At 53.0% G+C, this 27,335-nt stretch overlaps 2 protein-coding genes across 4 annotated transcripts in view; both read left to right on the forward strand.

The window, feature by feature from the left end:
- The first annotated feature begins 905 nt into the window (after positions 1-905).
- LOC122388895 (protein prune homolog 2-like) lies at positions 906-8,012 on the forward strand. The gene is made up of 7 exons (XM_043380388.1): positions 906-3,451; positions 3,685-3,795; positions 3,951-4,075; positions 4,351-4,472; positions 5,065-5,283; positions 6,413-6,511; positions 6,906-8,012. Exons 1-7 carry the CDS (start codon positions 1,222-1,224, stop codon positions 6,958-6,960), a joined length of 2,961 nt encoding a protein of 986 aa, XP_043236323.1. The 5' UTR covers positions 906-1,221; the 3' UTR covers positions 6,961-8,012.
- Positions 8,013-9,336: 1,324 nt separating this feature from the next.
- Positions 9,337-27,335, forward strand: part of LOC122388874 — a 44,954-nt gene continuing 26,955 nt past the window's right edge. For all 3 annotated transcript variants that reach the window (XM_043380356.1, XM_043380357.1, XM_043380358.1), the window contains exon 1: positions 9,337-9,588. In XM_043380356.1, the coding sequence (XP_043236291.1) occupies positions 9,522-9,588 (67 nt within the window). In that variant the 5' untranslated portion in view covers positions 9,337-9,521. The remainder of the gene's footprint in view (positions 9,589-27,335) is intronic.

Genomic DNA, 27,335 nt, shown 5'->3' on the forward strand with positions numbered 1-27,335 from the left:
CCAACTGATTTTCAGTTTTCAGATAGCACAAGAGACGACAAAGATATTCACGATTTCGATAGCTCTATGCCGGATGTTGTTCTTGATCCTCTATCATTGAGCTCAAATGCTGAGGAGATGCATGGCAGCGCACAGCAGGATGATGAACCCACAAGCGAGGGCTCAAGCCGCGACGTAGCATCAAAGTCACTCGCAGTCGACAACATCTCCTCCCGACGAAACAATGGCGAGGCAGATAACGAGACATCAACAGATCATGATTCACATCAAACAATTGATAATGTCATGGAAGTTGAACAAGTAGGCTCAGAACACCAGGTCAATTCTGAAGAGGTGTTGAATGAGCCTCCTCTTTTAGAGGCGTCTGAAGCAGAAGTGAATTTTGATGACACTGAGGTCATCAGCAAGAGTAAGACGCCTGATGAAGCCGTCGGGCAAAGAAGTAGCGAAACTTGCTCAACAGAAATGTATAAAGAGGAAGAACAGCATGCGATTGAGCGAGATTCGCTGGCTCGTGATAGTGACACAATGAAACTTATCGCAAAACATGACAGTGGATATGAGCAGAAGAACCATATGCCTCATGATGATATTTCCCTCAACCTAGAGGAAAATCAACATCCTTACGTATCCGTTGCAGTCAAAGAAGAGACGGAAGCCGCGACAGGTGTCGATACGTCACAGCACGATCAATCACACCAGCTGGATGATACCGTGTGCTCTGAAAATGAAATGGAATGCCTTGACAGCATGAACAACCGACGTACTTCCCTTGAAGACACGGCGACTATCGAACAAGATGTCAGGGCTGTCATGGCAGAGACAAGAACGAATGTGTATGATCCCACCATGGACAACCTCTCAAAAGAGAGTGCAATAGAACAAGCAACTGCGACTATTGTGCATTCCGCGATTCTCGGTGATGCCGATCATCTCTATCTGACCAATTTCGACAATGCATCTACACAAAACTACGAAAAGTCGTCCTTGGAGAAAAGCAAAGACAAATCTGCTGCGTCATCAGATGAGATTGACATACAAGAGCATGATTTGGAGAACTACAGAGCGCCAGAAGTGACTCTGGATATCAACAGCCATACAGAGGCAGATGCAGGCAGATCTCAAGGTCTTGATCATTTGTCAGGACAAGAGCGAGGCAATCTTTCAGAGTCAGAGGCCTTGAACCGAGATGTGCCCCAAAATGCTACCAACGGATTAGAAATGGACGGCAACTTTGAGATCAGTGATGCTGCTCTGTTACATGATGAAGGATTTGAGCATTTGAATGAATCAGCTCAACGTATCAAAGATCTGAATGCCTTCCAGCAAGATAGTGATTGTCATTCTTCGGCAATGGGGCAGAACATGGAGGAACGTGGCGATGAAGTTCTTAGGACAGAGCTGATGGATGAAGGTTATTCAAAGCACGAAGCTGACCACGACCCTGTACGAAGTCCTTTAAGCATCTTAGAACAGCAAACGCTGGACGAAAAGAAGGACATAGAGCAATCACAGCAATCTCCTGGCCACATCGATGTAAAAGAGTTCAATTTCCAAAGGGATCTTGACGGCATGCATAGCTCTTTAAAAGATGAAGTGGAAGCTCTCGTTGAAGCTTCAAATGTGGGCATTGTTTTGGATGGCACCGGGGAACCAGCCACTGCATCTACCGATCTAAGTCCTATCATGAGAAGCCAGGAGGTAGTCAATACACCACACACAGAAAAGGAGTCAGGAAGTGACATTGACTTCGAAACTATTGGCCATGAATTGGTATCCGCGAATCCAGCTTTTGATGACAGTGATGATATTGCCCAGGAAAGACGGAAAGAACCGATGCACAACGAATCTCTTCAAACGGAGCTCGATGATTTGAGAACATTAATGATGAAGCCAGAACAGCTAGACTTGGGTCAGTTGCCACCAGCCATCGATGGAAGTGTTCAAGACGACCAGCAAGATAAACTTTCGGTTGACCAGGACATCCTAGAGGATCCAGATGGTGACGAAGATGAGGTGAAATCGAACAACGGGTTTGCTGCACAGACGATTTCTGCAAACACTTTCAATCAAGTGGAGACAGCCCCTGTGGTAACAGAGGACGCTGCTGGTCAGCACTCTGAGGTGCTTTCACTCGAGACAGCAGATGAGGAACTCAGAAGTGAGCATACAACCCCTAGTCTATTACAAAATGCTCCCTTTAACCCTATTGCAAACACCTCAGAGAACGACTACGACTTAGTACAAGCTGAAGAGCTAGAAGAAACCATTCAAGAAGCTAAATCAGTCGCAAAGCCGTCAAACGTAGGAGATTCACCAACAAGCAGTCTTGTGTCTCTCCCTGTAGTGCAGGAAACCGCTGTTTCGGCATCTGTTGAAGGGACGCTCTCTTCGGAACCGACTCGTGACACAAGTAAGAGTGAGATGGTAGAATCATTGGGCGAATCGTCAAAGGAAACATCTCACGAATCTCACTTTGAATCGCCTTTGCACGAGGAACGTCCCACAAACGCTGATAGTGTTGATGAAAAAGTGTCCATATCTAATGATGACGAGGGCCCTGCAGAGGTAGAAATGTCCAGCAAGATGTTTTCTTACGACTTCGATGGCGTAATACCATCCCAAATCAAAGCACATGTCGAAAGTCAAGAGCCCGAGGCAAAGGAGTCGACACCAGAACTGAATACAGGTGAACGTGCTGCTGACAGCCAAAACGAAGGGCCAGTTGATGACATTCCCCTCACAGAGACAGAGCTGGCACCCTATGAAACTAGCACTGATAAGCCTGCCGACGTACCCACTGATCAGCCAGATGACAACATGGAAGCGTTGCTCAGGGCTAACGATGTGTCCAAACAAACCGTATCGTCAGACTTACACGAGCAAAGCGAAAAACAAAGCACAGAAAACTTTGACAGTACCATGGTATATGGCGACACGAGTCATGTCGTCAAACGTGACATGGAGAACCATGCTGTGCCCGAAGAGCATACCTTCTCATTGGATCAATCGATTGCACCTTCATGGAGCGGGCAAATCATCCCAGGCGACAACCCCTCGGAAGGATGGAACAGCGATAATGAGTACTATGAGGGGTTCAGGCTACGTCCTGCGGACCAGGATACGGGCTCACATCGACAAGAAACGGTACACCAGCCGGTTGACGTCAAACAGTCCAACACAGAAAGTCGAGAAGAAAAGCACAACCCAGACGCCTCACCATCGGTGGACAATCCGTCAGAGAAGCGTCTGGAGGCTGACGAAGACGTTGTTGCCGTGACCACACGGATGACAACGTTGGAGGCAGAGAAAGGCCGCGTCCTGATGACGGATGTCTCGAGCCTGCTGGACGCGGGCGCGGCCGAGCGTCCCGAGTCCTCGGCGTTCGGCACTCCACCAGAGGACATGGCGATCCGCCCCACGAGCACTCCGACTCCGGAGCCACGTACAGGTGAGCACTGTCATCTGAAATTACTTTACATAAAATTGTCATGGTCATGGCTACCGATTTTACCTTTCAGATAAAAAACGTGTCGTTGTACCGTTTACGAGATTTACAGCTTGATGCCCTATAACGCACCCCCGTCACTATTATAAGACTTCCTTTAATTTGCTTGTAGCTTGGACATAGTGATTCTGATATTCACCGTTCACCCGTTGTGACTATGGCTGTTACGTTCCCAGCGTCCCGAAATGGGTCTGTCCCGCGGGATGTAGACTTGGGCAATGGTGAGGCGCAGCTGGAGAAGGGACGCGTCACACCGGAGACCTTGGCTGCCGACGAGGAGCAGGATGGTAAGCATTGGCATTGCAGCATTCAGTCATGTGACGTGATTAAGTTGGGTTTATGCTGTGCAGAAAACAACATGCATTGTAGATTTAGAAGCATATCCTAAGACGAATTTTGGAATTTCTCTTGTGATATAACAGTCCGAATACCATGTTTGCAGATCAGTTTGAGGACGGCGCCGAGCTGGAGTACGACGAGACGATCGGGCAGGGAGACTGGAGGACGTGCGTGGTGGCTGGGAAAGAGCAGAAGATCGACATGAGCATCATCGAGCCCTACACTAAGGTAAACATCGCGTGGTGGTCCATTTGCGAGCAGGGGCTTTGACTCAGCGTGCGAAATCCTGGGGGCTGGAACGGGATGACATTGTTCTGCATACAAACATTGTCTCCTGGTTCCGCCAAAAACGTCGTATTGTTCTGTGGACGTCGCTGTCTTATACACACGTGGAGCCAAAAACTATTATATCTGTATTAAAGACCGTATGCTTGTACTTCACAGCGTCTTCTCCCTCCGCCGTGTTGTCTTCTCTCACTTTCTCCTCCTCTCACTTTGACCAGGTGCTGTCTCACGGAGGATACATGGAGGGTGACGCCGGTCAGAGCATAATCGTGTTCGCCGCCTGTCATCTGCCGGAGAGGAGCAGGCCGGACTACGGATACGTCATGGACAACCTCTTCCTGTGAGTGCTGAGTACTAACCGTGAGGCTTCCAGCACAGGAACTAGCGAGTCTTTATGAACTATGACGCTATTTTTGGTTCGACTGCAATGCCTGGAATCAAAATTACATTTTCGACAGTTCGTTACGTGGTGCAGCAAGTGAGCGATGTTTTCCATTTTAGTAAATTTTTAACGTAGTCAATGCACCTTGTTCTCATTAAGTTAGACCAGATATGCCGATATCTAGCCGACCGAAGCGCCACCGAGGCTGGTGTGGACAGTAACAGAGACTCGTGTACGGTGCACCAGACAGGTGGCGCAGGTGACGCCAGGTAGCGTCCGAGTTGGGGTGACGCGGCGGCGCCACCTGCGCAGGCTATCCGACCGAGGCTGCTCACACCCGTTTTCGCTTGGCATTAGCACAATAATGCCTTGTTTCATATAGCAGTGATCGTTGAGCCCGCAGCCATAAACACTAGACTAGACAATCTATCGGCGCATTGATATACCGTACTTCATTCAGCTCGAGAATTCGCTCATAAGGCAAACATGACTCCCTAAATCACTCATGAACCACCCATGCTGACCCAGCGCGCCTGCCGTCCCCCTGCAGGTACGTGCTGACCACCCTGGACGAGCTGGTGTCAGAGGAGTACGTGCTGGTGTACCTGCACGGAGGCGCCAGTGCCGCCAGCTCGCCCACCTTCTCCTGGCTGCGGAGGGCCTACCAGCTGGTGGACCGCAGGCTCAGGAAGACGCTCAAGGGCCTGTACCTGGTGCACCCGTCCTTCTGGCTGCGCACCATCGTGGCGCTGACGAGACCGTTCATCAGGTGGGACAGTGACAGTGACCGTCTCCCGGGACTGGACGCAGGGATGAATGGATCAATTACTGCTGCTTTTACATAATCGAAGTGCGCCATACTACTCATTATAAAGCTCATATAAAGCTCATGTTTATGCTTGATTATGGCTATTATGTGGGTATATTCCAACAGGATATTTCGCTAATGCATTTAGTTACGGATTTTCATTAGCTGCTGATATTTTCACAACTTACGTAACATGTTTTATTCACAATGCTCCACGGCTGAAAATGCCCCTTCCCTTCATCTGCTTTCACCACATCCACTTGCGCCAATATTTAGAGCCATCTATAGGCCGAACGCCTAAAACCAGCTTGAGCATCTTATTCGCTCGGGGTTTTGCCGTAAAAAGTAATTCTCGCATACCTATTTACTCTTCAGGTGCTTTTTGAGTGTCAGTGCCTGTTGCCAGTGCATCCATAGAGTTATGGCAGTGACATGACTGCGCGCATATTTATGTCCGGACCCGGTCATAAATATTCACAGTCCTTGAGCCCATTACCATAAAAGTGAGATTTGTTTCCAGAGGTCGGTACTCAACAAGCTCGCACCTTTGGGCAGACACAGTTTTGTATGCAGAATACGCAGATAAATGAGTGAAGTGTTTGGCTTTCTCGGCACATCGGCCCGGGTCGTTAGAAAGCCCTTTCAGTTTTCACGTCAAATAGAGAACGTGCTGAGTGTACAGTGTCACCGTGTCTGATCACTAAGTGGTGAAAACGGAAACAATCAGAATTGTCAGGACTTCGATAAGTATCAAACGTCTGTTGAATTTATACCTTAAAATTTGCAGGTGAAAAACTATGGGTTGCGCCTGTCCAGTGACCACTTACCGAAACGTTGATGCCCCCAAGGCCACTAGCAGCTCCCATCGTCCTCGGATAAACCTAATAGTTCTTTTAGCGTTGATGAAATTGTCAAACAGCTTAATGATTTAGCTGTCTCGCTTTTGCATGATCAAGACGTCACTGGCGTGCTCAATTACCCAGCTGCAGCAGAAGTACTGGACCTCTGACATCTTGTATCAAGTTTACTTTGGTAACCTGAAAGTAAACTTGCTGGACGTTGTTTTGAAGTGCGTGCCGTTTTGTTTCAGCTCCAAGTTCAGCCGTAAGCTGCGTTACGTGGACGGACTGAGGGAGCTCAGCGATCTGATCCCGATGAACCACGTCATGATACCGGAGGAAGTCAAACAGTAAGTGCGCTGCTTATGCTGGCGCGGAGTCTTTTGGCATGAATGCATAACTGCTGGCCGGCACATAGCAAAGGTGTCTCTTTGGTAACTTTTGTTATTTGTAGTGTAACACCGGCTTATATAAAATATTTACGCAAAATATAATAGTTACGCACGGATTATTAGGTACTTATGTAAGTACAAAGTTAGGTGCTTCAAGCCAGACATTATCATGTCAACCATGCTACTGCAAGCTCTTTTCTTCTTTTTTTTTTGCACATAGCAAGCCGGGATGCAGCCACACTTTTGTCTGATTTGACAATACGTTTCGTGCCAAGACCTTTAAACCTTTCACCCAGTCTCACTGAGCACGCCTTTATTTATGAAGTCATCTCACGATGTTCTCATTCCGCAGGGTCGATTTCCAGCTGATGATCGCTGAACGAAAGAGGGAGCTCAACATCAAATAGATTGCTCTCGAACTCTGAGATGTAGTCTCTACAGCCACAGCTGGTCGTGACTCGTCACAAATACGGACGCCGTTGTGCATCATGGCCGGGCTTGACCAACGTCACAACACTCATCCAGTCAGCTGTCTGAAGCAGCGCTGTAAGAAACCAACGCCAGCCAGCACTATTAGAATCAGACCGCGGTATTTACCAGAGTGACTGACCCTATCCGCTAGAACACACTACTTGTGCATGGTGCGATGATATCGTGTTCCTTACTATGGTGCATTTGTGTTGTGAGGAGGGGGAACGAAGCGTTATGCGCCGAATTCGTGAGCTGTGTGCGGTGATTATGTGATAAACGATGTGATCTGTGTGTAGATACAAGTTGTTTGATCAGTTATCTCACCGATTGTGTGTCCAGTGAACGGTATCACCACTTCAGTGTGACTGTAGCATCGTGACTGCGTCGAGCCCAATAAGACTTTGATTCTCGCTAGGGATGTTGGGACCGAGGAACACCCCTCAGTCATTGTGGACAGTGGCGAACCGCCAGCCATGCTCCTTCGACAGGGGAGTGGGTGTCTGCTGCCAGCAGTGACATCGCCTCGCCGCGCGAGTGAGAGCAGAACAACGTCAGACAAGTCACCAGCCGGATGTGCAGAATCACGCGCCCGAGTCTCACGCCGTGTCGTGGATTTCAAGACGTGATCTCGACCGCGTACTCATGGGAACTGATGCAGGGTGGTTGTATGTAGTGCTGGGGATGACATTGACATCTACAGAAATACTAAGTGGGGCGAGCGGAACCGTATTTAGAGGCTGTGCGTCCGAGAAGTGAGTCCATGATAGCGGCAAGATAGTGATACTGTGCTTTTAGTCACGGAGCTTGTCGTGGTGAAGGAATATGATTATGGCTGGCGAACAACACTGGTGTGGACCTGGTCGCACACGGTCAGAGTTTGCATAGCATAGCGATGGCAACGGACAAGGCGCTGTTTGCGTGTGCTTATTGAAGTGAACATGTCATGGATGATAGACCGAGGGTGCTCCAAATACATGCAAACTAAAAACTTTTTTTTTCATCGTGGCGTATATATTTAGCTATCAAATTTTCACGTAACCTGGAACTTAGAGTAAGTGTTGCATTTGCCAGGTCATTCCAAGAAGATTTTATAAAATAAATTATCCTTCCAGAACACCGGAATGTTTGCAGCACATTGCAGTACGTGGTCCTTTTTATTCTGTCATTGATGTCATACCTGAAGTATTGCATGAACAAAAAGGTGCTTTTTAGATGCCATGCATCTCAGGGTGCTTCTCAAGGGATATCAACCATAGGCCCAGAACAAAGAAGCCCTAACTCCTGCAAACTACGCATCTCAGACTTCCCTATCAAGAGCGCCTTCGGCCATGTTGGATCAAGTGAACAGCCTACCAACTTTCCTTGACAAGTCAATGTAGAAATCATTCAGCTTTATTGGCCAATAAAAGATGTCTCCCTTAAAGCAATTTCCTCAACGAGGATCGAAAAGGCAATGACCGTACAACCAGTCCTCTGCACGCCGGAAAAGGAACTGACGACTGACCAGTGGCCGGGTGTGGTCGGCAAGAACAAATGTGTGTGAGAGTATTTCAAGGTTTGAACAATGGCATATCCGCATAATTATGCAAGTGAAGGGCGTATTTGACCAGGAACTAGGCAGGCAGGCTACCATTTCCTATTTCCTCATCGATCGCGTTCTCATCCTGAAAGCAATGACAGCAGGTGCCGGCACTGGGTATCTTCACCTTTTCACATTGACCTCCCTCACCATGGCGTCAGGGTGGTCTAGGAAATGTCATAATCGACGACTAAGAAAATGAACAGAAGAGAGAGAGAGAGAGGGAGAGAGAGAGAGAGAGAGAGAGAGAGAGAGAGAGAGAAGAGAGGAGGGAGATGAAGGGAGAGAGAACGGAGTGACAGAGGAACAGAGAGGGAAGAGAGAAAGAGAGAACAAATGAGATACCTACATGCATGAACTAAGCACAAATCTTAAGTTCCATGAGCAACTTCTGTATCGTGTTTCTCATGTCTAAAATCGATCAAATATCCCGATCACTCCGAAATGTACCGCATCTTCGGAAACATCACCGCATCACCGCTCTTTCTCGACTCATCTCCATGTCACGCTAAGGAAAAGAAGTCGATTGCCATCTCTGGTTGCCGGCGATGAATACAATGACTGCCGATGCCGCTGCGGCGTCCCTGCGGGGTGGTTGGCTGGGCTGGCTGACTGAGCTGGCGGCTCCGGTCTCCGGCGCGCCGGTCCGGCCCGGTCCGGCCGGCCGGTGAGTGGGTCAGGGCGGCGGCGCAGGCGCGCCGGCCGCCCGGTGAGTGGCAGCCGTCTTCTCGGCGGAGCGCGCCGGCCGCCAGTGCCGCTCCGACAGTGCACCTGCTCGCACCGGGTGAGGCGCGTCCCGTCCGCACCAGGAAGGAGCGTCGGCGCGTCTGTGTCCCCGCCGCCGGCCGGCTCACCACTCAGATAGACGTCTGGTTTCAGCAGCCGCTCCAGCGCAGTGTGCAGGGCAGAAGGCCAGCCATGGCGCGGCAGCCGACGGCGAGAGCCGTGATCGGCGCACTGCTCCTCGTCTTGGCGCTACAAACAGGTCAGTACAACCGGGGAACACTGGGGAGACTGAGGGGACCGTGGGGTGCCAGGAGGACTGATGGGGGTGCCGATGAAGGGACTGAGGGAATCCATGCAGGATCCGATTGGGGGGGAGGAGGAGCGACTGGTCAGGAATAACTGAACTGTGATATTCAAGATGGTAACTTTTTAAATGGGGTGAGGAAATAATTTGTCCAGAATGGTGTTTGTGTCGATCAGCTTAATTTCTTCAGAAGAGACAATTTGGCCGGAACCCGACGCTTCCTAGTAAACTGAACATATTGTTCGTTCTTGAGAAGTTTCTCCAACGGTTATCAGCAAGTATCTCGCTAGGCGTGGTCACCTGAGTTTCCCTTTAGCGTTGGCGCATTAGGTGGAGATGATTAGCGAGGGTGGTAGTTAACACTTCACTTTGTAGGTCACCGAAGCCATTACTGACAGACAGTCCAGGCCCGCATTCTTCTCCCACATACCTCTCATGCAGTGAATACCATCCGCTACCCATGTATTATTACTACCACGGCTAAACAATGAGCTGTAGAATCTGTGCGTGGGAATACAAACATCTGAGTTTTTCGTCTTCCTCGGGCTCCACTGGGACATCGCGTGACCAGGTGCTGGAGGAAGCTATCAGCGGCGCTTTTGGAATACGGCGGTACACGCATACCCCAGCTGGGCTGCTCCACCGCTGAATTATGCTAATAACACCTCAGGGTTAATTGATGTAACGATGCTATCTGTTCTCTTATTTCAAAGAAAGTGTTCCATGTTCATGGCGGTGCATGACGGTCATTTAAAGTCTGAGAGTAGTTGTTACATAACTGCTTTTCTCTCCTATTGTGCGTTTATCCTTCAAGGCATAATACCATGTCGGAAAATTTTGTGTAACTCTCAACGACAATAACCCCACAAATTTGTTTGAAAATAAGCCTGCAAATGGACTTGCAATAGGTAGGTTTTCCGATGTTAGCTTAAATTTTTTGTCTATTTTTTCAATGTTAAGCATGCTATTTCAACAAATCAGCATGAAGAGTCAAATCCTGGTAACCAAGCGATGGCTTTTCAACTTTGTCACAACAAATTGGTGCGATTCATGGCGAGTAACGTAACGTAAGTGGCCACATTTCCAGCAGCATAACAATAGTGTAATGTTTCGTCTTGACATCACTTCTATAGTCACCGGCGTGCTAGTCTAGAATCTTCAACAAGCTCCGCAGCATAGAAAGCTCAGCTCAGACCGTCGATGGGCGCAAATTATATTTGATTAGTCGGCCCGCTACCGGCGGCCTTTGGATGCCGCGCGCTTTCTCCGCACTACAAAGCAGCGCCGTAGTCTATTTGGGTGGCGTGCTTGGCGTGGGAGCTGTGACGGCCGGCGGCCGATCCTGTCCGGCTGTCCGGCCGTCCGGCTGACCCACTGCCCGCCGCGCCATTACATCACAGTTAGCCGGACGGACGGTGGCGGTCGCCGCTCGCCGCAGGACGTTTCACACGTGCCACCGGCGGCCGCGCCTCACCTAGAAACCCGCCGCCGCCGCCGCGTGTGCTCCAGGCCGCCGGCCGGCCGGTGTCCCCGGTGCGCGCCCAGCTCACGGTGATCCGGCCGGTCACGGTGATCACGGAACTCGGCGCTCAAGGTGCTGGCGGCTCCACCGCAGGGCGAGCCTTCATCCGCAGCGAATCTCGAGACCCGGCCGGCACCATCACACGGTCTCCGGGCCCGCGGGCGGCGCCGGTCCACTCAGAATCAATGGTCGCACATTCCTCAGCTATTGATGGCTCTGCCCTCGCGGAGCAGTGGTCCGGTATCGGACGCGGCGGCGACCGTAAACTGAGGCGCATCCACAGACCTGAATCGGCTCAGTGACAGCCGAGCATCAGTTCAGAATCGGCCGTCTCGGCGAGCCACTCGCTCCCGAAAGTGGACCACTACGGCCTCTCGGGGCCACGCCAGACACAGATCGGCTCACTCGCGGCGGTTTTTGGCCCACTAGAGTTTTACGAGTGGTCCGTCGGTCAGGAGTGGTCTCTCATACGGCGCCGACATCTCTCAGCGGCAGATGGATCCAGGCTGTCTCGGCGTGCCACGCATGCTCGAATAGCGTGGGAGTGCCGCGGGACGGTGGCTCTCCGGAGACGGGCTCTGACGGCGCGGTACTCAGAGAGCCGGTGAACGGAGCCGTTCCCTGTCATTACACTTCCTCTCTGAGCAGCACCGTACAACATTGAGCGGCACTGCGGCGGCTCTACGATACCAAACAGCCGTCCGGGGCGGCCATTTTCGGCAGAGCCGGGTCAAAGGGCCAGTCAGCCGGTGGGTTTTATGTGCATCCTAACCCGGCCGGCGACGGATTTGGGTAACGTCCACCAAACGGTGTCAGTGGAGACGGCCTCTGTTTTCGGAAGACAGGCGTTATCCGTTTCTGGTGACGCTAATCCCGATGAAGCTGCACGTGATGCCTCGTCAGGTTTTGAGGATGGGCCTGCGGTCTGTCATGGATTAAATTCGTTCTGGATATATCTGCTCTCAGAGTTTATGCATTTGGACACGAGGAGGAATTTGACAAGTGAAATTATCAACCGGGTTCAGTAGTATGCTTGCAAAATTAGCCGTTTTGGTCTGGATTTTTATTTCTCCCAGACACTTCTCATTTCTAACATTTTAGCTCTGGGATAACTTGCACATCATGTTTCGATATAAAGACAGAACAATATATTTCCATTACATCGGCACTGATTGAATAATTTGTAGCCGCTTTCATCATGGTCTCTGTTACGACCGGTCGTAATACGTGCACCATTAATCAGCGATGCTGGCCGTGACCGCTGCTTTGGCGGCCCCGGCTCCGGCGCAGTCCGCCGTACCCTCTCACCGACCGGCGCGGCGGCGGCGGCGCGCCACGACCGGTCGTCGTGATCGTGTCTCGCGCACGGCCGAGGTGTTACTTGCACTTGGCGCGCGCGCCGGCCGCCCAGAAAACGGGCCACTGCTCGCACCGCGGTCCGAGCCGTCTCTGCGGGCCGGGCATTAGTATGCCGTCCATCGGTCTGTCGAGCCGGTCGGCTGGGCGCGCTGAGCGGGCCGGGCCGGGCCGGGCCGGAGCGGCGCGCGCTCCACCGGCACCGTTACCCACGGGCCGGCCGGTGGCTGGTATTCAGTCAACAGACTCCGATCAAACCGATACCCACCCACTCGGCTCTGGGGCTCTCCGGTTACACACACCCACCCCGCTCCCTGCAGCGTGCCGCTGCCTCTCGGCCTGTATTTGCACCCACCGGACCCTGCAGCGCTCTCTGCCTATCCGGTTCACTGATCAGAGACGGTGGTCTGAGGAAATGGATCACACGGACAGGCACCGTGCTGCTCCGGTCGATTGGACCTGAGACCAGGATTAATAAGTCACCCCGTTTCGGCGGCTCATAGCGGTACTCCACACTGGGCCCCTTAATCCCCAGGAAGATACATAGCGAGCCGAGAGCTGACCGTTGGTGATGATTTTTTCCCATCTCTGCTCCGAATCGGGAGCGGTCCCGCCGCGGTGGTCCCCTGGTAATTGGCCCGGCGCTGTGGTAACTATTACCGTTTACCCGCCGGCCGCGCTAATCACTGCGTGCTGCTACTGAAGTCATTTGTTACCGGCTGGGACGTGGGACGCCGGCCCGGGCCCGCGCCGGTACCGCCCTGGCCCGCTCTAGTTACCGGCGTTATTGGTGGCTGTCACTTGTTCGGCACTGCAGTCTCCGGGATAGTGAGCTGCGCGGCGTTGAAGTCGCCAGGCGCTGGTTGTACTATAGTGCAGTTTCTCGTTAGGCTGCTGTTCTGAGATGGAGTATCCCAAAATAGTTGTGTTTTTCATAAGCATTCATAAGTCTTACATATTATAAAAGAGGCATGGGGTGGAATAATAGTTATCTCCCTGTTCATTATAATAATACCCAGTTCTTTGTTGTTTGTTCAACGAAATGAACGTTTTTTTAATAACATGGACGACATGCACTCCTGACTCCTGAGCTTCTTTTACGTCGCAAAATTTCCATGGCTGATGGGGATGCCTTTAGCTTGCCTCTTGGCTCAAGAGCCACCTCTAGTGTAGTCTGAACCGCGGCTCAAACGTCGGCAGATAATCTCCAGTAGACGGGGTGTAAGTCGTCACCAAGGCAAGCGGCTTTTTGCCGTGGAAAAAACGCGCACTGCCACCGGCTCCGACCGCTGTCCGGACGAAACAACTATCACCGCCGCTGCTGCTGGCCGTCTCTGCCGAGTGCAGGGCTGTGGGGCCAGCAGTGGTGACTGCAGGGTTGCACTGCCGTGTGCTGCTGGAGTGCAGCGGTGACAGTAGCTGCCGAGAGGGAACACAGGCCTCCCAAGGTCGGCTGATTGCAGCCGGACCGGCAGAGACAAAATGCAGCTCATCTTAACCGTCTGCAGCGCTCAGAGGGTGAAGGGACGTGGTGGAAGGGGGACGAGAGAATGGTGGGGATACATTTTGCAGAAGACACCTGCGCAATAGCAAGCGAGACGCTGGACCTTTGGCTGCGTCCATCTGGGACAGACGGCTGAGATATAATGGCCATTTAAGATATGTTTTTACAGGAAATTTCAAAACTGTTTTTCCAGTTGGTGCTGCCAGACAACATCCCAGGCATATGGTGGAACGTATTTATGCAACAGCTAAAGCAAATGGGCTCATGCAACGGCTAAATCATGCCGCTAATTTAAGAGCGTAACGGAGAAGGCCACGCGATTGTTTATGACCACTTACGTTACTCATCGTGAGCTTTAATTTAAAACGGTCTCGTTTTGGACGTTTTGCAGCACAGCACTGTTGTGACATCTTCTGAACACCAAGGCCAAAGACCGATATACCAACCACAATTTGAGCTTGTTGACGGCGCGGCTCGTGAGTTTAGTAACCGAGCCGGCCGCAGGTATTGCACATCTGACTGGCCACAGTGATCGTGTCACTGGCCTTGGAGCGATGGCCACAGAGAACCGCTGGTCACCTGCATTACTTCACAGTTCTCTGGAGGTGATCTGTGGGAACTCAGCATTTCTGGTAGCCAGTTGGCGGAACCGGGAGCTCTACCACTTACAGCTCTGATGTTGCTGCGGCTCTGGCTGTGCCAGGGCTCTCTGAGCCCGGAGGTGGCGTCAGTGGTGCCACTCCTGTGCTGCGGTCTGTGGTCGGGCCCGTCCTGACCTCAGTGGCTGGGAACGGCACGGGGTGGGCCGGGTCGGCGGCAGTGCCGGGCGGGCCGGGTCGCAGCAGTGCGGTTTGTCAGCGCCGACCCCGGAGCGGGCGACGCGCATCGCCGGACGACCCCGTCCTCCGTGCACATGCTGATTTTCACAGAGTCTCCCTCCTGTCGGCCTCCTTCAGTGCTGCAGCCTGAGCCCGTCCACCGTGCGCAGTGCACACGGTCTATCAACTCCTGCCGACCTCTTGCAGCCTGATGCCGTCCACTGTGCACTCGTACATACATCAGCCACACCTCTCCCACCATCCAGAAATTCTAGACATGCTCCAGCATACATATGTGTAATTGCATATCTTATGAGGCTTGGTCGTTCAAGGCCGTCTTCAGAGCTCGCAAAATGTACCCATAAGCAAATTGGATATGAAGGTATTTTCATAGCCAAAATCTGTTAATTTAATTGTTCAATCAGTGAACTGTTCTCTAGTTGGAAGTTTGTGGTCATTATGTAGATGAGCGTCTATTCATAATCCTGGCATCTTTGTATTTAATTAAGAAGCATATTTTACGCATAAGTATTTCAGCTTAAATCATTCATTGATAACAATGCCAGATGTAAGACAGATAAAGCTCTAGTTTCGTCATATCTATGCGTAGAAAGGTGTCATAATGTACCCATGGCTTCACTGGCTTCACCTAACCATTGCGGTTTCTGGCTACGATGAGGCGCCCAATCTTCAGACACCTACTCAGTATTCAAGAACGTGGAAAAGTGAAATTTAAATAGCCATGAAGGTGCGGCGGGCGGGGTCCTGTGACCCACTCTCTGAGAGCCACCTGTGTGAACTGCCGCTCGTCTCTGACCGCGCTGCCGAAGTGGGACGCCAGCTCGGCCAGCTATAGGGCCGCCGTGTTCTGGACGAATTCCTCTGGATGTGAGCGCTAATCGCGCCCTCCGGCTCTCCGTTCCCGAGCTGTTTGATTTGGACTCGGGCGCCGACGGCTGTGTCTGACTCGGTATCACGGCTCGGCTCGCTGATCCATCAGAGGCAATGGGAGCCTGGGGAGGGTGAAACTGAGCCTCCCGCCGCGACACGACCCGTGCCGCACGTTTACCAGGCATAACTCGCCGACCCGACCCCCGCCGCTTCAGCGCCAGACGCCGAGCCGCCCCGCGGTCTGTAGTACACGGCGGGCGCTGGAAAACGCACCGTCGTCATTCCACAGCGCCTGACGCCTGCGTGGCTGGGCGGCTGCTGTTAAGGAATGAGATGAGACAGCAGGCTGTCTCAGAGACTGTTGAACGCAGCTGGAGCTCTCTGATGATTTGACGTGCGCGGCCACCGAGGTAAGATGCCGTCCTTCTCTCGTTTGCTCTGATCTAAAATACTCGTAATTCAACGAAAAGGTCACTCTACAAGCTCATTTCACCTTCAGGCGGATAAGCTTACTAAGACGGCTAAGAATCGACTGAGGTATTGTGAAAACTTCAAAGGCACTCGTTTGAAGGGCAGACCTGCCGTTACATTTCCCCCGCGCTGTGAGTGGTAAGTAGCCTATGTAGAAGCCCCTGTGTCGGTCGCAGTGGGGCGCTCGGATCGTTCCGTAACGATGCTGAGGAGGCCGTCCCGGGAGCGGTGGAATCGCACCGGTCCCCACCGGTCCGGACCGGCGGAGGAGGAGGCCCGAGCCGCGGATCAGTCGGCAGACGGGTCGGCCCGGTGTCCGTCGCCGTCGGCACCCGTGCCGGCCGCGCGCGACACCCTGACCCAGTTGCAGAGTGGTTCAGTGAACTCCTGCAACGTGCGCGCCCACCGCCGCTGCAGCTGGCCTGTGACGGAGCCGGCCGCGGGCCCGGCGGGTGCAGCTGAAGACAGACCGGTCCCACCGGCCGGCCGGAGGGACCGCGGCCGGCGCGTGCGAGCGGCGGGGGTGGCCGGCCGCAGCCAGCTCCGCGCGGCGCAGATCGCGGCTCGGATGGCGCCGGGTCAGCCGCCGCTGACCGGGGTTAATTGTGGTCTCGGGCTGGCCGGCCGGAACCTGCTCCGCGGCCGCCTGTCATCACGGGCCGCGCCGGGTGAAAGTAGGATGCGTCTCGGAATGAGTTCCATCTCGGCGCCCCTCCATCACGCCGCGGCTCAGATGGATGCGGCGCACGCTCCTTTGCATTGTCGCCGCGAGGCCTGGAGCTCGGAACGAAACGGACGATATGTGGGTCAGTGGTCTGCTGATATTCTGATGAGCAGGGTGCGTTTTTCGCATGGGTCTTTGCTTAGCTGGAATGTGAGCGATGCTACTTGACGGCATTATATGCAATAATGAAAAAGAAACATATCTTACCAATGATTTATGGCGTGCATACTTTCACTATCCTTAAGCTCACATTCTTAGGATGTGATTCAATTAATTTGTCCTTGGTGAATCAGGCGTGCCGTTACTCGTCCAATGTCACGACCATCACCAGCTGAGCCAATCTCCTGAATAGCCTTGTTGGGGTATTTCCAGCTCGATCTTCTCTCGCTATGTTATGCGTCATCTAGATTCTTGAGTAACTCCCGGATACACCTTCACCGGAAATAAAAACGTGTCAGATCCTTCGTGACTTATTCCTGTGGTCACCCGCTCCTGTCCACGCCACCGGAGTTCCGCTGACATCCCGGAGATTCCCGAAGCTCCCCTCCCCCTATTTTCACCCCAGTCGGGTCGCCTCTCTCCCCGGCCGTCTGGGTAAATCCACAGCGGGGTCCCAGCGCGACTGTCATGACCTGGCCGCTCGTAAACAGGTCAGCTGCAGCGTCCGGGCCGATTGGTATGCAGGGTCAGTCCCGGGCCTCAGCAGGGAAACGTGAGTCCATTTGTGATCAGTCAAACCCGGGGAGACATGTCACATAAATTCAGAGAGACATGCAATGTGTTACTGTGAGGCAGGCCATGCATGGAGGGAAAGTATTGAGTTACCGTAATAAACATAACCGGGCAGCACCTTTCAATCCTTTTCATCCGTATGTAGGACTTTTTTCGTTAAGTTATCACTCAAACATATGCTCTTTACTCGTAGAATGATTCAAAATAAATTAGAGCACATAAGTTCATGGTGCTGGGGCACTTTAGCACCATCGGACATTGCCCTTGACCCAGTAACCCGATCTCAGCACATCAGTCTGGTCATGGTACTTTATCCGCGACGCCGTGCACTTGTTATCTTGTCACGGCATCGTCAACCGCAGTTTCCCAGTTTGCGTATCTTTTCGCCGCCGAGTGGCAGGTGACGAGCCATGATCGACATGTATTCAGTTTGCAACATGCAGAACGCATGCCACCATTCAACCTTCTTTAGCACTGGTGCGTTGCTGAGACTGAAATAGCAATCCAGTTGTCTGATAATCATAACAATGAGAATAAGTATGCATATGGTACTGTGGATATCATTCGTTTATATGTTTTTTATAGCAATGTATCGTTTCCGTTAATTAGATGTAGGTAGTTACAATAAAAGTACATTTGCCATCCCCGACGCATGCTTCGCTGATGCATTATTCATTCACGCCGCTGATAGAAGGAAAGCATGTATCTCGTCTTCTCTGAATTACGATTCGCCATTTGAGCTCGTTGGATATTTTGGGTAGTCATCACGGCGCTCTCCTCACACTGAATGGCGCGTAAGAGGCGGAGCGTAGCGGCGCTGCATTTTGCTGTCGGCGCTGCCCCACGGCTCAGCACGCGTCGCTGACCAGCGCGTGCCAGTGCCATTGAACTTCGGAACGGTCACGCACGCGGCGCCCGCTGCTCTGTGCGCTCCTCTCCTCTCCTCTCTCGCAGCCGCCGGCGGTAATCAGTTATACGATATGAGCCCTGATACGGGCTAATCTGGCTCACAAGGCGCCGCCGCTTTCTCCCGGTGCGGTAACTGACCGGTGCGGTCTGCACTCGGACCGCTCTGACGGCCGAGTTCTGGTCGCGTGCCGGGCCGTGTTCGGTGCAGACATTGACGGCATCCTCGGCCACTTCCTGTGGCGTCCGGTATCGACGGGCCGGCTGCTGGTCCATCTGGGTCAGCGCCGGGCCTGCGGCCGCCGCTGCCGCCCACGGCGCTGGCGGCGGTGACGGCATCCGTTTGCAGTCGTACACAGACGAGTCAGGCCGCGAACGGAAGTCGGCGGCCGGTGCGAAACTGGGCTACCGCCGCGACCGGTCTGACTGGGAAAGACTATGAATAGCTGATATTTTACGGCTTAAATTCGAGAACTAAACGGCCATGCTTTGCTCACCGAACTACGATCAATGTCCCCGCTCTATCGAACCACCAGTATATTCATTGATTCGATTCTGACGCTGTGCTAGATATCATTTGACATAGTATTTGAGAACATAAAATGCTCAAAAACCACTGAACCTCTACCTTCAGTGGGCCTAAGCAATTTAACCGCCACAGTCGGGTCTTTTGACAGCGTAAACGAGTCTTTTCCACGGCACGATTCTCAAAGGATCCCTTAATTGGACCGCAAGTGTCTGTCATTGGGTCGGCTGCGGCCGGGCTGCTCGGCGCGACAAGTGGCCCAGCTGTCACGGTTTGGTGACGACGCGACGGTCATCGCGGCAGCGGCACGCACTGTGTCACGGCCAGCCGGCCGCCGTCACCGTCACACCGTCACAGCGACACGCGTGTGACGGTCAGACGCGGGCCGGCGCGGCGGGGGCGAGCTCAGCGCGGCGGCTCAGAGGCCGGACCGGCTCAGACTCGGGACGCCGACCGTTCAGACTCGGGACGCCGACCGTTATCCCAGCAGGCTGGGCGTCTCCCGACGCTGCGCGACACTGCGCGACACTGCGGCCGGCGCGACCCTCCTGACTCCTACTGAGCCAGCCGGCGCCGTGAATCGAAACGGCTGCTTTGCATGACAAACGCAGGCTTTGCGTCCCAGAAATTATGCAGGGGCGGGCCGGGCCGGCGGCTGAATGAGCCAGCGTTCACTTGTATAGCGGTAGTGAGCCGCGACACATAGCTTGTGCCATTATCGCGCCTGAGATCGCTTCCTGAAGAGGGGACTTTACCGAACCGTGGGCAAGTCTTTAGCCCGACAATAGACTCTGTCAAACCAATGTTTGAACACAGTAAATGAGCCTGATGTGGGGAGAGTCTGCGAACAGTCTGCTGTCGGCGCCTCTCCGACTGCGGCCGTGATTTCTGCGTCCGTGACACGCCCCGCTACTGGCCACCACCCGTCACGACCGGCCTAATGGCCGAGCTGAGCGGCCCGGTCCGCTCCGGGCGCTGACACGATTCCGGAGCTTGTGTAAGGCCCGGCCAGAACCAAACGGGATCGGTTCAGTACGAATACTATAGAGAGGCTCTCGACACGGGCCTCTGCGGCGCCAGAGACGCGAGTTAGGCGTGGCCGAGGGTCGATTCATCAGCCTTTGATCCGTTAAAGGTAACAGGTGGCAGCTGTGGCTCCCTGTGACCTTCACAGTCTACTTGGTCAGACGGTCACGTAATGGTCATCTGTTCCGGTGATCTTAAGGCATCCCGCTGAGATGTTCACAGTAGCGGTCTCACTGAACTGTTTGCATAAAACGACTGAGACTGTCACGGGATAATACAGCACAATCGTCAAAGGGGTCACAGGGAACACCAAATAATAATAGCCTATACATCTAAAGCAAGTCTGTGTGACGGTCAGCGGCCGATAAGACCTGCAGACACCTGAACGCCAGACCACCGGACCGCCATACCAGACCAGCGGACCACGAACCACCGGACCACGGCGGTCGGTGCCGCAGCCGGGACCCCTGCGGGACCGGCCGAGGCCGGGCTTCCCTGGCTGACGATGATTCAGCCGACGTCGGGTCGGCGAGAGTGCACGCGAGTGAGTCGCTCCCATACAGTTCGCCCGGAGGCTGCGGTAGAAAGCTGGATGCCTGCACAGCGCGCTAATCGACGGGCGCGGAGCGGCGCGAGGAGACGGTTCCACTGTGCGGCGGTCGTCACCTCGGGGTGGCACGCCGCGGCCGATGACCTACAAACGGACCCGTCTGCCGGCGCGCCGCGCGGATACCAGTCGTGTTTGTGTTTCCTGTCGGAGATCGGGCTCGGTCTAAAACAAAAAGGCTCGGATCGTGGGGATGAGTTTACACAGTGGGCCGCCTGAGAAATGTGTGCTATTGTTCGGTGTCCAGTATTTGTGAGATGTTTGGTGTCATGCGGATGTTTTAGTGGATTGACATAACTTATGCCGGGATTTGGAATAAATATGCCTGGGAAGCAGTTGTTTATTCATCATTCAGATGATTTCGTTTTTCTCGCGTGGGGCATAAGAAATTGTATCTTAGCGTCGTGGACACAAGGAAATTAAATCACCCATGATAAGTCGTAATATCATAGCAGAGAAACTAGGAAAACGCAGAAATGCCACTAATACCTCTATTTGAGTCATTCTCTTAATCCCGACATTTCCGCCCCGGAATCGTTACCGATCTGATGGGTACAGAGGCCTTTTTGTGACCTTGTGCCCGGAAGAGGGCCGGTCCCAGGTGCAGTCCGAGGCGAACGACTTCTCTTCCGCAAGTCAGACGGAGAAACCTTGGGTGGGTGATAGGGCGGTGGCCAGCGCCCCGGTCCGACCTTTCAAACGTCGCCATGGGCTGTCTTAAATGCTCCGTCAGCTAACAAAGAGGAGAGAGAGCCACCAGCCACTCCTGAATATATTGGCGCATTCGACGTAAGAAAGTTGGTTGACTCTGCAAAAACCAATATCCGGTGGCGGCTCAGGAGGTGACTCGCTCCCACTTCGATCGCGTGACGCGGCACACCCGCGAAAACGAGCAGTTTCTACTCATTCGTAGTTTGAGAAACTTGGCTCCAAACAACTCGATTTCACATTCTGGCCGTGGCAGCTAGGGCGGCGCGGCCCACCAAAGCGGCGGCACTGCGCTCGGCGCGCAACTATCGGGGTGATCGCTTTTCCACGTTGTGTGTGAAGACGGCTGGCCACTTGTCACACGGTCAGCTGCGAGGCCGTGACTGACTCGGGCTGTGACCCGTTTTGGAGTGGCCGCCGTCCACTGCACTGCCATCCGTCGGTGAACAGAGACGGTCCGGCGGCGTTGCCCCGGGGGAGAGGCCGCCGTCCGCAGCTCCGACCACTGATCAGTCCGACATAGGTATAGCAATGACGTCATCGGCCTGTTAAGGCCCGCCGTGGCCCTATCGTGGCGTCACCGACCTGGAACGGTCAGCTCAGCGGTCGGACGGACGGGCTGTCTGTCAGAGGCCTCGTCGGCCCCGATCGCCGGCCGTCGGTCACCACAGTGGCTGGGTACGGCGGTTCCACGTCTGGTTACGGCGGTTCCTCGCCTGGTTACGGCGGTTCCTCGTCTGGTTCCGGCGGTTCCGGCCGGGTGCCGGTGTCCGCAGTCGGTATGTGGAGGTGCGGTGTGACGGATCGCACGGCCGGTCGGCCGGCGACCGCCGCTGCCGAGCCGGAGTGGTCAATTGGAGACGCGCCTCGATGGATTGTAGGTCAGCGCCGCGTCGACCGGCCGACCGCCGCGCGCTGACGGCCGCTCATGAATGTACAATGGGCTTTCTTCTGGCATAGCTGTCCGAAACGTGATGTTTGTGTGGTTTGGAAGTTGGAACTTCCTGCGGGTTGTCGCTGCACCGGGCGGTATTCCTTATGCGGATTTAGAGTGGGTGAAACTTGTGGCAATAATAGTGGTGCTTCAACAATGACAAACACGCACGCTGCTTTCCAAATGAGCATGATCTATTGCTTTATTTAGAGCCCACGAAAAAAAACAGCCAAAAGATCGTCTTCTTTACCTGATCAGCCAGATCAAGTTGTGTCTTTACGAGCAAGCACTGATGCGCATTCAAGCAGTATGGGGCAGTAGGGCTAAGATGCCGTTTCAAACGTAACACGTGATCCGCGGAGCCATACCTTGCAAAAACGTGTCATCTTCAATTTATTCCTGATAAAATATTTAACTGGAGATGCCCTTTAATTGCCTTTACGCCCTTTAGGCAAGCCTAAGCATTTAGCTCGAATAACAGCTTACCGATTTGATCAGAATGGTCTTACGTAACCCAGGAAATTTTACTGTTGGGCGTGGTCACTACCTTATTAGCACCAGACGTTTCCAAACGGCGTGGAGATCTGGAGAGACAGCCAGAGATAACCTTTCATGACCTTCAACTTTAATCTTGCCCTTGAATTCAACAGGGGCCGAGTAGAAAATTCCGCGAAATGAATCGATCGTTAAAAGTTCAGACAAACCACCTCCGATTGCGGAAAACAAAAAAGCCATTATTTTCGAGACACACCTTTTGAATTCATCATTTCGGGTGTCCTCGCCGGCTATAACAGTTTTACGCGTCCGCTTCAGATGGTTTTTGCACGTCGGTGCTTCGAGACTTTTTCAGAGAAGGCTCCAGTGACCTCCACTCAGGGCGCGGGTATGAGAGCGAGGACGGGGTGGGGACGGGGAGGGGTCGGCGGTGCCATCGGCGGCGCATGGGTTCGGTGCAGTAGGGCGTGGTCGCCCGCCGGCGGCGCGTCGCTCGGCGCTGCCCTTCGTCCGATCCGGGAGGAACCGGCTTACCTTCGGCGACGGGCGGGGACCGGCGGCGGACGGGGCAGATGCCGCGGCGCCGGTACCAGGCCGCGGCCAGCACCGAGTGACCGAGACGGCCGCGCGCGCGCGTCACAAAACTCGCTACTTTCTCCCTGAGTCAGCCGAAGGTCCGGTCATCCGTATACTGTCCCACGGTGGACAGACTTCTCAGCAGATCCACGACACTTCGTGAGACTGCAAAATCAATCAGGAGCTGAGTGGTAGACAGTATTCTTTGTCTGTCTTTATATAGCGGTTTGATCTGCGAACAGGATTTCGAGAGCACCCAGTCATGATTCCAGGTGTAACAGGCTGACGCTGGCCAGATGAGTGAACAATGAGCACTCTCGAACTTTGTACTAGTCGAGACGAGGTCTGTTCGTCAGGAACAAAGTGGAGTGACTTTCTGTTTCTGGTCTACCCACTTTGTCTCCACATAAATGTCTGTGATCATCACTACAGAGACAGGTGCAATCTGCTGCATTAGGCTGCGGGTGCGTGATGACAGGTATACTTCATGTAGCCTCGATTGACTTCTTACCTGGGCACGAAACGTTGAAATTCCATGGCATGTGACCATAGTTTGGCGAGCTCGCACCCGAGCTGCAAGCTCCACCGCCGTCTTTATTTGGACATTTCATCACAGCACGATCTCTTCATCACACCGACAGCTGACCTAATTAACCCATTTAGCTGTGGCTTCGATCGGGTCAGAGTTGGACACGAGTGGCACGATATCCCCCCCCCCCCCCGACAGTTTGGGTGCCGCAGCCCACGCCCATTCATCTTCACCTTGCGCGTGACGGCAAGGTTTGTGTCAGCGACCCAAGGCCCCACGAACTCCATCGGCAAGGATGGAATGGATGCGATAATATCGAATGGTGTGTTCGATAATATCAAATGGGGTGCACGGCTGTCAAGGTGACTCGATCACCGTTGCAACATCTCGCGCAGGGGGCAAGATTGGTGAAAGTGTGAGTGACAAAAGTCGAGCAGGGCGAACACTGGACTCGTGCGACAAGTTCCGTTTCAACGCAGGTCATTGCGGAAGTGCAAGAGGAAAGTTTTCGATTGAACGGAACTGGTCACGTCAATTGCGACAATGGCTAAAGAGAAATTAAGTGGTGCAATTGGCTGCTTGCCTTGAAGTTGAAAAATAAAACGAAAGCCTTATCTTCACGTAAATGACACATTGGTATTCGCTGCTTTAAAAGCGACATGTCTCAAAGACAGAGAAATAACGGCGAAATGTGTAAAGTGTGTGCTAGTTATTTGCTTATTGATGTTTGTCCTTCGTCAATCGCTTCTTATGTTTCTAAGGGTTTAGGCTTAATTAGTTCGTAGTCTAGTTATACCTGCGTGGTGGCTATATTTCAATTTCGCATTTCAACGCTCATTACCTTTACCGCTCTCCGCTCGCGCTCAGCCCACTGCAGCTGACCCCGCGGCCGGCCGACGACGCGTCATAGTTTATTCATGATCGTGACTCATCGTCTCCAGCACTCTGCGCCGCGCCGCCGGTGTGTTATCTACAAACGTCAGCTTTTAGTCTGTCTTCTGTCAAACGCGCTCTAGAGACTCTATACCTAGAAGTCAGCCGCTGCCTGCTAAGTGCCGTCTGATGTCTTTGCAACGTTGCGAAGCCGGATGCACTTAGGACCACGAGACCAGCGTGTGACGCTCTCACTCACGTGACGCATGATTCTCGATCGTACGACGTGGTGATGACCAATCGCAACTGTGCAACCATATATGGAACGGCCAATAGTAAGTCGCCACGCAGGGTTAGAGGGCCACCGCCCTTAGAGTAGGGAGTTCTGCTAAAGTCACCCGAGCGGGGGGACTGGGAGAAGACCCAGAGCCATCATCGGCGTCGGACGTTCTCTCTCTCGCTCGAGGAGTCCTCCGAGCTCCACAGCCGCTGGACACATACCATCTGCTCCGCGCGCTTGTGTAGAGAAGACCCCCAACCTCAGACCACGCCGGACGCGTTTCTGCGTCGGTCTCGACCGACACCGTAGCTGACCACCTCGCTCTGTGTTGTGCTCGACAATACACCTGGACCGGCAGAGCATCTCTTCTGGTAAAGGGCTGACAACAACACCGGCGCGCCCCGCCCTGGGCACGAGAAACCGCCGTGTTACATTGGTGCCGCTGACGTCGGATCGAACCTGCCGAAGAAGCCGTCTTCTCACTTCCATCTCCTTCTTCGTGCGCCGACTCTTCAGTCCGAACTCTGCCGCTGACGAACTCTGCCGCTGACGAACACCTATACAACGCTGCTGCGCTCCAGCTGCTACCAGCCAGCTCTCACGGCTACTACATCTGCCGATACTTCACAGTGAGCCGCTGAACAATAGCGCTCCAAAAGTGAGTACGCCAAAGCTCGGCACCGTTTATCTCCATCAGTGCCAGCTCAGCCAGCTCAAGGTACAAGTACCTGTACCAGTACCAGTCATAAAGGGCTCTGAAATCGAACTGTACCAGTCAGGCCCAATCTGCCCGAGTTATACGGCAGCCATCTCAACCAGCGCTTGATCTAAGCCGCTGATAACTCCAACCGACCGTCTCTCGTCATCGAGACAAAGTTTAACAGGAAAGAGAGTTCAACTCGCGCTCTCCAACGAGGTCAACTGACGTCATCAGAGAGGTCAACTGACGCTCTTCTGCGAGGCATCTTCATCGAGTGGCTTCAAAGGCGTTCAACGCCCGCCCAGCGCTACAACAGACTCTCGCGCGTAATCGAAACAATCGCCGCGGTGCGTAGTGAAAGTGATAGTGGAGTGATAGTTAACGAGTGAACGACCCATCTTCAGCGACGCCATCAAAGGTACGTCTCGACATCTCCCGAGTGGCACTGGATTTTAATTTTACTTTTGCAAACTGAAAAATTCAGCGTAACGTAAATGGTTCACTTTATGATTTTGTATTTTTGGCTCTCAATTGTATCAATCATGGCTCAATCCAACTCGTCCCGCCTGCATGCTCCTGGTTCTGAATCCTCCAAATCCGCGGTGAAGGTAACAGGGAAAAGTTCCAGTGCTCCCCAACGCCAGCCTGCAAAGGACCGAGAGTTGTTGAGAATAAATCCATTTGGCGAAAAACTAGACTTATGGCGTGCCGAAATGAACAAAGCTGACCTGTTCGATCTAAGTTCTAGTGAGCGGGCCGAACGCCTAGAGCTATTATCAATTATCAATGAAAGGGATACTTATCTTGGACGTAAGGATCACGAAACCCAACAGCGACGAGTCAAACAAGCGCCCACTCAACCGGACCCTAAATACCCAGATCTTGAGAAACTCAGATTCGTGTGATTACTCCGAAAAGCACACGGAATTAGTGCAGTTGATGACTACGCCTGAAATAGGACTACGATGTTGAGATAAGCCCTTATGATGTTGCAAGAATCTTTTTAGGGAGGCATTTACCTAAGAAAGGAATGAAACTTGTATATTAATTGGTGACCGAGCGCGGTCAAGTCACGCATGGTGACTGATGTTGGTCTGCTTTTCTGAGTAAAGCCAACAAACGTATGAGACAGGTGCACTGCAAATTTTCAGAACCCTTCAGCAGCAATAGGTGACCCCACTGTAATCTCGCCACAGTTACCGGACAGTGGAGAGCATGGACGTTACCGCTGCCACAGAGGCTGTACGATTAAGTCTGAGGTCTCGAGCCTCTCGAAGGGTTGTGTACGACGGAACGTACACCAGAGCTGCGTAATAGAAGAGACAAATGTCTATTTTTTTATGAGTGCCCTGCAATCGAGAGACGAAGGTGCAATCTGGAACTGATTGTCTGGCAGTTTAGCTAGCAATCCAAATGACGTTGACGTTCAACAGCCATTTGCCGTGATGTAGCACCATGATTGAGGTGACTCATCGGATTGTTACCGGAAGCTTCCGAATACTTAGTTTTTTTTTTTGCATTGAT

Source organism: Amphibalanus amphitrite, unplaced genomic scaffold, assembly GCF_019059575.1.
Source record: "Amphibalanus amphitrite isolate SeventyFive unplaced genomic scaffold, NRLGWU_Aamphi_draft 000338F_arrow, whole genome shotgun sequence".
Classification (NCBI taxonomy): Eukaryota; Metazoa; Arthropoda; class Thecostraca; order Balanomorpha; family Balanidae; genus Amphibalanus; species Amphibalanus amphitrite.